Source organism: Ostrea edulis, chromosome 2 (genome assembly GCF_947568905.1).
Source record: "Ostrea edulis chromosome 2, xbOstEdul1.1, whole genome shotgun sequence".
NCBI classification, from domain to species: Eukaryota; Metazoa; Mollusca; class Bivalvia; order Ostreida; family Ostreidae; genus Ostrea; species Ostrea edulis.
In genome coordinates, this window is record NC_079165.1 from 103,964,665 (window position 1) to 103,977,270 (window position 12,606).

Consider the following 12,606-nt stretch of genomic DNA (forward strand, 5'->3'; position numbering starts at 1 on the left):
ACCTGATTCTTGTCTCCTTGTGCTTTTATTCTATGAATTTGTTGTTTAATAGGTAATAAATTTCAGTAGATCTACATGAAAAAGTCAAGTAAAACGATTATCTTAGTGATTTCAAATGAACCGTTCCCATGTACGACATAATCATGACAGTACTACGCATCGATAGTGAAAATAGAATATTGCTCAGATGATCATGATTGTGACCCTGTTGACGTGTGTTGACAACACGCAGAACAAGAGCTTTGAAGAGGTAAGAGTTAATATTCATGGAGTAAAGTTGTTGAAATTAAAAATACACGTACTAACTTGTACTTTATAGCTTGTACTGTTATACCACTGACAATAAGGACGTAAACAGGATGAACTAAAATTCTCTAGGAATTGATCATATAGTGGTGTTCAGATTTCAGATTATGAAAACTTTGTATTCGTATTTTCCTCTATTGTTAACAGAATAATGCAGTCCTTCTTCATCAATTTGAATGTCTTGCACTTACCCTATAGCGAGATCTTCCCTTTAGCAAGAAAGTAAACATTACCATAAACAGGTGTTTTGATTGAAAATAATGGCAAATTCCTTGCAATACTGAATAAGTGCGACACACACTAAACATGACGCTATCATCGTGAGTGCTTTTTGTTTTGATTTTTATATTATGGGACATTTGAGTACTTTTTCTTCTTTTCACGTAAAACACAAACAGATGTACTACACAGGTGTGTTACTCAGTTGTACATGATCTCACTAAAGATGGATAATTGCGTTTTCATGAGAATACCTCACTGTAGAAAAAGTATTCCCAACCTGTTGAAGACTCACTTTAAACAGGACAAGTCTGCATCATTAAATGTAACAGAAAAGAAGAAAACTCAATGGAGAAAACAATTAAGTCTTAATAGATTGAAAATAGTGTCCCCACCCTAGTGCTTTACTAAGGCCACAGTTTTTTAATTTATTGGTTTACGGATTTTAAAAATAAAATTTAAGGTCGGTCGGGAGAAAAAAAATAAAAATAAAATAAACTTTTTTAATATCTATCGTTTTGTTTTCAATAAATCATTAACATTATTTCGTGAGTACAAATAAACAAAACATGTATTTTAAAACTATTAGATAACAAATTCTTTAGAGTGACTAGTACGTTATGAATTTTGAAAAAAAAATGCAATTTCAAATTCAGTGTATAACTATATACATGTATCTATATTACACTTTGGTAGAACATAAGCCAAAAATGTATAAGGTCATATCTCTTTGATGTTGTAAAGTATCCAGTATTTATATAATGTTGTTCAGTAATTTTGCTGTATATGCTCAATAAAGATTTTTACATTTACAAATTGTAAACATAAAGAAAAAAAATTAATATAAGCACTATTACAATTGTATGTAGTAAATTCCATTTTAATTTCAGAATGTTAATACCCTTATGAAATAATTTTTAACCCCATTTTCCCCACATAGACATGCCCATGGAATTATCTACCATCTTTTTGAAAGAAACGTTTCTTGTTTTTCATTTTTATTTGATACTCAAATTCTTTCCACCACTACACAAGCTATACTTATTTACGAGAAATATGCATACTTTTCTGAGTTTTATCTGGTCATATTTTTTACAGGCGTTCATTATAATATCAAAAGCATCTAACAATTTCTCACACTGTTCTATTCCCTGCTATGATTTTAAGGGCAGAGATGCACGTAAATGTATTCAAATACATTTATTATGACATGTACTGCTGTGGTATAAAGTCATTAGTTAGAATAATCTAACTGTGTCTCGGTACAGGCCCTCACCACACTCAAACCGGGTCCGTAGGACATTATCACTTTAACGATAGAACATCCAATCTAGTAAAGTCGCTAACAACTGTACCTTCCTCTCATATTTGAACACCCAAATAGCACTGCATTTTGTGTTATGTTAGCAGCAAGAATACCGCCAATTGTATGAGAAATATTTATTTCGATCAAATCCTTTTTTTTTCGTGATGAAATGCCATCTGGCATCTGTTTCGTCGACAAGAACGATATAGGTATCGTTACTGTCATCGTGCGTGGCCATATCTGTTTACATGGTTTTTAAAAATACGAAATAAAGATATTTCGCAAAACGAATAGTGATTACCAAATACAAATCAATAGGTTTGCGTTTCATGATTTTCTATTCGTAAAATTGAAAATGCATTTTATTTTTATTTTCGATTTGACATGTTGGGTAGAATCGGCGGAATTAAAAAAAAAAAGTAGAAATTTACATTTTATTTTTTTCCCGATTCCCCAGAAATTAGGGTCGGCGGATCCGTAAACCAAGAAATAAAAAAGTTGTGGCCTAAGTTATCAAGAAATATGATACCATTTCTGTATATCCATTACATATATTGACATTTATGGCTGTTTATAATAAAGTCTGTTGTCCAATATATATATGAAATGTATCGTTAAGATTTTAAAATTTTGCAAAAGTTTGATGAATTGTTGAATTGCACTTCAATCCCCGTTATGATGTCACAATGGTGAATTGAGCTTCTTATGGTGATTCTATGCTGTTCACAAAGAAGTGTTACATGATTTTAGTTATGCTGTAAAAGGGAGAACATTTACAATTAGAAATACTTAGTACTGCATAAAAGAAACATCAATACATTTTATATTTCTGTTGTTTTTTTAAAAAGTGATTTGCAGTGAAGTTAAAATCAGCATGGCAGAATGTCAGATGGTGAGAGAACCAAGGGGAGCAAGACAACGCCCCCCAAGACCACCTCCCATAACCCAGAACATAGACAATGTTACAGATGTAAAAACATTTCAAAAGCTACATGACTCTGCCTATAAATATATCAACAAAGGACTTGCTGTGGATGAGGAGTCGAACATACAAGAGGCTTTATCAAACTACCAAAAGGGACTAGAAAAGATTGAAATTGGTTTGAATACAAATGTGGAAAGTTTAAATTGTTCCACAGATGAGAAAAATGATTTAAAAATGATGCAACAAAAAATGACAAAAACAAAACTTCAGATTGAGTATAGGATTCAGTCACTGACACAGACCAGAAGTGAATCCCCTCAGTCTATGGAAGTACAGGCCCCTCCGTCTTATGAGGAGTCAATATCCTCACCGGGGTCAATGTCAGAGGAAGCATTTCTGTCTCTGGGAGACTCAATAATGAGTGAACAGTCTAATGATGATATCCTCTCTGCTAATGCTGAAGAAATATTCTGTATTCCTGATGGAGTTCAGATCTTTTACATTACCCCAGAGGGATTTGTCAGTGCACCGTCTTATCCATCCTCCCTGAAGATGTTAAAGTTTACTGACCCACCTCCAGCAGATGACCAGAACAGACCCCCTGCCTTTTTGAAGGTTGATAACTGGATATATCCTTTAGTGCCTGGAATGTCCCCTGCTCTGCATGCTACAAATGGTTCATACATCTTTCCAGATGTCACAGCTGTCGCTGAAGGTTGGTTCTACACAATTTTATGTGAAATGAAATAACACCAAAAATAAAAGAATAGCAAAGATTTAAAACAACTGTTACTTTTTATATGCCAGTTGAAAGACAGGCTGTGTTATATTATGGGCTTTCCCGTCTGTCTGTCTGTTGGCTTTTTCATGTCCGGGTTTCCCGTCTGTCTGTCTGTTAGCTTTTTCGTGTCCAAGTCATATTTTTCACACTGTGAGACCTAGGACTATCAAACTGATGTATCTTTGGGGAAAGGTGGGTCATGATCCATAAATAGGTCACTTTGTCCTCCTTCTGGAATTTTATGGCGATATATACTCAAGCAGGAAAATCAAATTTATAGCTGTGGCCTCTTTTTGGAATTTTATGGCTATGCATATTCAAATTGTGTCCAGATCATATCATAAGCACTGTGAGGACAATAAAAGTGAGGACAATCAAACTTTCAGTTGATGCATCTTGGGGTGAGGGGGAAAGATTGTTTGGCCTTATTTTGAATTTTTTAGCTATACATCTAGCCAAACGGTGTCTGGATCATATCTTGCACACTGTGAGGCCTAGGATCATCAAACCTAGTTAGCTTATTAAGAATTGGATATTTTACAATTGTGATTTTATTCTAATGTAGTGAGCAAATGACAGTTTCACAGCTTGCACACAGTGTTGCACTTTATTATGCCCCCTCCTTTGAAAAAGGGGCATGTTGTTTTGCACCTGTCAGTCGGTTTGTTGGTCTTTCAGTCTGTAGACTTGTAGTCTTGTCAGCTCAATATCTAAAGAAGATTTTGCACGACAGTTACTAAACTTGACACAGTGGTGACCATAGTCCCAAGAGAGTAGATGATCTCTATTGATTTTCAGGTCATAAGGTCAAGGGATAGTCTGTAGACCTAGTCTTGTCAGTTTAGTATCTGAAGAACCCTTTGCTTGACCATTAACAAACTTGGTACAGTGGTTGCCCTTAGATATTAGATGACACCTATTGATTTTAAGGTCAAAGTTCAAGGGTTAAACTGGACATAGTAAGATATTGGTCACTCATTATCTTGAGAACACTCTGCTTGACAGACATCAGACTTGGTACAGTAACACTTGTTCTTCCTTACAAATAAATGACCTCCATTAATTTTGAGAGCCAAGGGTCAAACTGGACATATTCACATATATACTGGTATGTTTATAAAATATTTCTTGTTTGAGAAAAATCTGCTAGATATTCCTGACACCAAACTTACCCAATGTACAATTTATTACAGCATAATTTTGATTTTAAAAAATTCTGTTTTAGGATGTTCTGTTGGCCTTCTACTACCCCCTGATGCAACACCAAGACAGAGACAGCAGTTTGAACAGACTCTGGCATCAATGACAGCTCTACTGGACCAGACCACACCCTCTGCCCCACCCCTGGAGCAAGAACCTTCAGCTCCACCCATAGAATCAGAGCAAGAAGATACTCATGTCTCTGTAAAAGGTTTGTCTGATAGGGAACAAAATATACAGTCACATCTTGTATAGTTGTCACTCAGTGTATCATGAAAGTCTGGTACAGCAAATGATGTGATCCAACTGAAATAGTTCATCCAAAACATTTACATACTGTAAATTGTGTTTAAATTTCAAGAAATTTATGTACTTTCGTGTAATTATAACATTTTGGTAGACTTTACAATCATGATGTATTCTGTGCCACAGAAGTGAACATAGTAGTATTTCAATATCATGCATTGACTACAAAGGCAATTGAAAGGTGTAGAATCTGGAAACAAGATCTTGGACATATCTTAAAATTAGTCAAAGGTTGATAAAAAAAAATACATTTTGAACAATTTATATTCTTGAATTTCTGGTGTAATTCATGCAGGAAAATTAGATGCACAGGTTTTCAGTACACTGTACTCTTTGTAATTGAAATTCAAGTAACATGTTTTGAATTTCTCAATTTATACTTAAACATTATCTTTAAGTCACAGGATAGGGCAGATGTGGATGTAGCCACAGTGCATTTTCACTTACTATAACATTTCTGCTGTTATAGTATTTGATGTTTTGAATATGAAAATAATCTAAATTGTAAATTTTTAAACTGTTTATAGGGGGTGTAACTGTGGCTGAAACGGAAGCAAGAGAGAAAACTGAAGGGGGCACCTCCACCAAGATTGCCAAGGGTATCTCAGTAGGTAGGTCAGGGGAAATCGCTGTGAAGAAATATCTACAATCTACACAAATGGTGCTTGCTGAAATTAGATGGCTACAGGCTAGTTTCCAATATCTACCCAGAGTTATCATTCCTTACATTGATGTACCAGTATACCTCTGTCCATGTTTCAAAATTAGCAGTGTTATTCCAAGTGTAAATTCACTTTTTCATGGTTTATTAAAAAAACTAAGAAATAGTTTATGAAATATCAGGAAAATGTAGGGCAAACACTCATTGTAGTTTTTATTGTTTATTATAATGCATAGGGTATCTACATATATATTGTGTAATCAAATAATATCTGTGTTAACACAATTCAATGTTTCTTGTGTCACAAAAAGACTTGACATCTGCTTAACATTGATTAATTTACATACATTTTTGCAATTGAAGTTAAAACCATGTTTTATTTGAGCATTTTTACCATTTTACAAGAATCTTGGAAAACCCAGAGGTATATGTGAGTTTAAGGAACAATAACTCTGGGTAGAAATTAACTAGTATCTTTTGTCATGTGGGTACTTGATCATTTTGAGTGTAAATAGATAAGTTTTAGTTTTCATTCATTAAGAAACATCAGTTGTATTTGCCTTCTAATTTTAGCATCAGAGTGGATTTCTTGGGGACTGGAGAAAGGATCGGAGAAGGCTGGACACTATATAAGGTTAGGATCTACCAAGTTAAGGGAACATCTAAGCTCAGAAGAACCCAAACCAGTGGACCCAAAACTCCAGAAAGGGGCAGAGTATGCCAGGAAAGGGGCTCATGTTGCAGTGTCTGTCAGCTCGTATGTGGGTAAGTACTATTGTAGATGTGATCATTTGATGGATTTAACCATGGGAAGCTGTCTGTTTATCCATCAATCTATCCACCACAGCAACAGACAGCATGGTATGCTTTGTAATACAGGGATTGTAAATGTTTTTTACAAGGGGTCATAGATGAAAGATTCATTGGAAGTAAAATTTACTCACCTACCAGAGAAAATCACTATGAAGTATATATTTACAAATTGAGAAATTCTACATTGACGTGAATTCTCATTACTTTTTATATGCTTGTTTGTTGACATGAATTCTCATTACTTTTTTGTGAATTCTCATTACTTTTTATATGCCTGTTTATTGACAGGCTGTTTTAGGGTATGGGCTTGTCTTACTATTTTCCATTTCATAATGTTGGCAGCTCTGCATTTGTCTGTCTGTCTGTTAACTTTTTCGTGTCCAGGTCATATCTTTCACACTGTGAGACCTAGGACTATCAAACTGATGTATCTTTAGGGAAAGGTGGGTCATGATCCATAAATAGGTCACTGTGGCCTCATTCTGGAATTGTATGGCTATACTTACTCAAAAAATGTCCAAATCATATCTTGCACACTGTGACAGGTCTAATGGACCTAGGGTCATCAAACTTGGTCAGCTGATACATGTTTGGGGGGATGTGTTGTGACCCAAAAGTAGGTCACTATGGCTTCATTTAAGAATTTTGTGGTTATACAGTGCAGTTAAATAGTGATCATATTTTGAACACTATAAGGCCAAGTTCTATCAAACCTGGTTTTGCGGCTCAGGCATGTTATAGTATTATAAATTTTATTCCACTATAGTTGCAAATAAAAGCATCATGACTTGTGACTTCAAATATGCAGACATAGATATGCATCATGTACATGTAGTTCCAGACAGGCATTTCATGTACCTTAGTGAAGCACTTTATTACAACTTTATTTACAGTGAAAAAACTAGGACAAGCTACAGTGGCAGTAGCAAAAGAAGTGGCTCCACATCTCCGTAAGCAAGGACAAAAGCTCCTCCCAGAATCCATGAAAAGCCAGGCATCCGCCTCAGGCAGTAATCCCAAAGTGGAAAAAGTCATAGATGGTGCTGTAGAAGTGGCAGCTTCAGGCTTGAAAGGTTAGCAACTTTTGTTGGAAGCAGAAATGTTTCTAAAGCATTTCTTAGTCATGACACAGAGTGATATTGTCATAGCAACAAAATGGAAAGAGAGGAGATAAATGTATTGTGATGTGAAATGGAACAACTTAACAACAACATTATATATGTGACATAAAAATTTTGATGAAGTCATATGAACCAATTAAATTGCGTTTTACAAGTGAAATCAAATCATTAATTGTTTATTCAAGTTTCTTATGAACAATGCAGATGAACTTGCATTTTCGCTAGCCAAGGGTGACGCTCCACGAACATCATGGAGCATCACCCTTGGCTAGCGAAGATGATGAACTTGATACATTGCCATAGCTTGATAATGTAAATTATTTTCAGTATTACACGTTGATGCATATTTTTACCCCATATATATTGTCAGTTAGACAATGAAAACTGTTTTCAGACCCTAAAGGACAAGTAATTTGGTTGGAAATGAAAAATGAGGCTAAATGGCAAAATTGTTATATTCATTTCCAACAAAATTTTGTTACTGAGGGACTATTCTCCTGCATTTCCAATAATTAATTAATTATTCTTATTAATCTATGACGACTTCTTTTGTAAGATTTATAGGAGACTTATAACCATTGTACATTACTTAATACCGACTGTTTTATGACATCAAGGGGTTTATTGGTAATTTTGCATGTATGGCTTTTGTTGATGTTAAGATATCGAATTTTCTAATTTTGTCAGGTTTTGGGACAGTTTACATGTCATTGGAGACAGCAGCTAAAGCTCTGGCCAGAAATCTGGCTAATGAGACCGTGACGGTGGTCAATCACAAGTAAGCTCAAACTGAAGTTTCAAAATGAAGTGCTTTCAGGGCATCCCATTTAATACTATAGGGTTATTGAACTTATATTGGTGAATATTGGCACGAGTTGGCTGTCAAAATGCACGAGCTTGCGAGTGCATTTTGACAGCCAACGAGTGCCAATATTCACCTATATAAGTTCAATAACCCTTTTATTATATAGCTAAAGTATATAGTTGTTAAATTATATCCCTTTTTACTCAAACTACTCCAAACTAAATGAGAATTCATCAATATTGGCATCTAATGTGAAGGTGAAGGTGTGCAATAACAGCATGTTCACATTTCTTAACTGTTCAATATTTAACCCGTCATTAATGCATGAAGCAAACTGATTTTGAAAATGGGGACATCATAATTTTTGTACAGTAAAACATTTTGCTAAAGTAAATATCAAATACCGGCTCTGTCAGATTCGGAGGACCGTCATCTGACATTTTAGTTTGTTTACGTCGTTACGGTAACGTTAATATTGAACGCTCATACTCGGAATGTTTCGGGCGCATACAATTTACGCAATGCAAAGTTAACGTTCAATAAATTCTCAGGATATTGAACGCTAACATTCTCTAGATTTTACGCAGATTTTATAATAGACTATTTATTAGCTATATAATAAACATGACTCTTTCGTGTGTTGTATACCTGTATGTATTTGGATTCTGATATCTACCTCCTCTACCTGCTTCAATTTGATTTCTTTCCTGTTCCAAATAGTAAATTACAGTAAAACACTCTTATAGTGAAGTGCTGGGATGAACAACTTTGATTCGTTATGAATGTAATCTGTTATATCCATTGAGTAAGTTCATAATATATTTTAAAACTGTATTCCTTGTGATATTCCAGTATTTTGATAAATGTAATATTGCATGGATGCAATTAATAAATCTGAAATGCAGTATATTTAAATAGGTAGTTACCCTAGCATGTATCTTACTGTATTTGTAGATATGTAGATACTTTGCAGTTAATTTATTTTTAATTAGCAATATACTAGACTAGGATTCGAATCTGCCCCCTCCCCTCCCTTGAATCACTGGTAAAGTGTCCTACCAACTGAGCTATGTGTTACTGACAATCGAACCTGTCTGACCACATTTCACGCATCGCCAATGTGTCTTCATATTATAAATACATGTGGAAATACTAATATAAATATTCCTCCAAATCTTGATCCTAATACTGTATTTTTTTTTTTTTTTTTTTATTATTTTGCTTGATTAATATTGCTAATAAGATCTAAATGCCATGTATTGAATTATCAGGTATGGAAGTGAAGCCGCTAAATTATCAGAGAATGCCCTGTATGCAGTTGGAAATGTTGCCATGACAGCGTACAATGTGGATAACCTAGGAGTGAAAGCTATAGCAAAACGAGCCGCGAAAGAAACTGGCAAGGAGCTAGTGAAAGATATCCACGGGGAGTGGAAAGACTCAGGCAAAACAACAACCCAGAGTTATTCATCCCTGAACAACCAGCAACAGAAATATCCCTGAATTGTGTTTACTGCTTATAGACTGGTATTTGTGACTTAAATTGTGAGGCATTCCTATAAACGTGTGTGTTTATGAAAAACACTGTTATATTGAAGATTCCTTGTATTACGCGAGTACTTGATATCGCGAACTGACTCACAGACGTTAAATTGCGAGAACACGAATTCACGAGTAGACTGTTGATGAAGATATTTTACATGCATTGCAACAATATGAAAGAAACGGCGAGTAATTTTATTTCGTTAGCGACTTCTTTCTAAATTACATGTATATGACAATGAATTCCTCATGTATCTCTAGGAATCTACAGTTCTAAAATTAATGATTGTGATATAAAGTGAATACCTGCCATATACAATGTATTTTAGTGTTGGACATGTCAATCATCTGCCTTTCTATATAGACTTTTGTAACCAAAACAACAAAGAAACTTTAATTTTGTGAGGGAATAATACTGTATATATACACAGTTTTATTTTCGCTGTGATTTGATATATATTTTTGTTTTACTGTTGGACAGAACCATGACCTTAAACACTGCATTAAATAAAAGTTTAATCATGGGAATATGAAGTACTCAAGGACAGTCAAGGTTACCTCAATGTTTTACTACAATGACATTAACTTTGTGCTCTCAAACTTATAATAACTGCCTTTTATCATCATATATACTTAACCTTCATTGCTTATCGAATTAAAGGACTCTAATGAACCATACAGATCAAACTCGGAAATATTTCATCATGTTCATCAAATTCAAAGATTGAGAAAAATAGAAGAAAAAACTAATTCACACCTCAGCGATTTTCTCATTTGCTCGGGTTTGAGAACCTTAGTACTGTGACATCACATGATGTCATGTAGTTTAGAAGGCTATGATGTCATAACTAATAAACCAGTGGTAGCCACTATTATGACTTTGAGTGCTTGACAATATTTCAGTCACATGATCATTGCCCTGCCTATCCTTTAAATGGGTAAGAAATAATTAGGTGCAGTTTAAAGCTTTACACAATTTTAATGATGCCATATCCTCATACACACACTGGTACTTTAAACTGGCCAGCACTGAATGACCTTGACTTCCCATTTTTCTTATTCTTGAACAAGGAGATGGTAGCTTTTGTATAACTTCATGTACATATGCAATTTGATGCTTGAAAAAAACAATTTACTGATATGATGTTTCTTTGTACAAAAATTGAAATGCAATGGATGCATTCTAGTTTAAATACACAATTGTCTGTTATTCACCAATAAATATACTGAATACAGTTTCTTTGATAAATCATTAAATACCTTGAACTTTCTTTATCGCTGATGTCTACATATTTGGCTTTGATAAACCAATGAATACAGTGAATTCTCTTTTATGTCTCTGATATACACGATTATCTGTGATTGACCATTAAATTTATTGAACTATCTCTGATGTTGAAAACATTTGTCTTTGATAGACCAATAAACACATTGAATTCTCTTCATCTTATATATCTATTGAGAAAAAGGATCTCTCTGCTGGATATGGAAGGCAAGTTTAATGTTCATTTCTTTGATAAACATAAAAACGGCATTAATTTTTATCTCTTACAATGACATACCAGATTTTCAGGTTACCCATTGCAATTGGTCAGTGTCCACCATGGGTTAACAATTGAACATGTTTAACTTCTTGAAAATGACCATTCTAATTCTTTTCAAATTTGGTATGCAGCATCTTTGGGACAAGGGGGACGTACATTTCAGGACTCCTGCACCCCGAAACATTCAGGGCAGGTCAAAAATTGTCCAATTTTCAACAATCTTCTTTACAAATGCATATCTTTAAGAAAAACTAAATGCATAGTGATGTGGAACAGGAGGGCCTCTACTGAAATTGTAAATTTCATTATCTCTGGGGTAGAGGTTTTGACTCCAAGGCAGGGCCAAACTTGGTATATATAATATATATGTGTGTAATTAAAACATTTAAATGATATTTTCTTTAAATTGTTATTGATACCAAATTGAAACTCAATATTTCGATATTTAGAAGGCATAGTCTCACTGTAGTCCTTTACCAACATTGTAATTTTCATTATCCCTGTTATAAGGGACTTGGTCCGAAGGTGATAATTATTAAAGTGATTATTGTCTTTATCATTTGAAGGACTTAGATTCTTTAAGTTTGCTGATAATTAAGGTATCAAAAGTAAATGCATATTTAGAAAAAGCAGAAAAGGATGTAACAAAATTGTGAATTTTGCATCTTTGACTTGGATGAGTCCAAATTAGTTATATCGTGCAAATGTTACATATACTATGTAAAGCCTTTCATCAGTATAGGCACTTTCAAGTTTTAAGAACACATCTTGTTTTGTTGCTGAATAGTAGAATTTAGCTTGAATATGCAGGACAAGAAATTTTTTCTAGATTTCTTAGTCATTGGGACTTGTGATACCTTTAACTAACACTTGGGGTGAATGATATGACCTGTGGGCCCCTTGTTCTAGAATCCATGTGAAATTTTCATACTTTTTAAGAATGCTCAGAGAGCTATTGTCATACCCGTGTTGTCGGCTTGTAATGTCGGTACATGTTTATAGCAGCTTGAAGTTTTTTAGACTGTTTATTTCCAATAAAGAATTCACTCTACACGATTCAGATTCATTATAAACAAC

General features: G+C 34.3%; 1 protein-coding gene across 1 annotated transcript; it reads left to right on the top strand.

Moving 5' to 3' along the window:
* Window positions 1–99: 99 nt before the first annotated feature.
* On the top strand, window positions 100–11,426 carry LOC125682436 (spartin-like). Its single transcript, XM_048923034.2, has 8 exons — window positions 100–250; window positions 2,680–3,471; window positions 4,763–4,948; window positions 5,571–5,654; window positions 6,278–6,469; window positions 7,411–7,590; window positions 8,326–8,416; window positions 9,715–11,426. The coding sequence occupies exons 2-8, from the start codon at window positions 2,706–2,708 to the stop codon at window positions 9,944–9,946; spliced, it is 1,731 nt and encodes a 576-aa protein (XP_048778991.2). The 5' UTR covers window positions 100–250; window positions 2,680–2,705; the 3' UTR covers window positions 9,947–11,426.
* The last annotated feature ends 1,180 nt before the right edge of the window (window positions 11,427–12,606 follow it).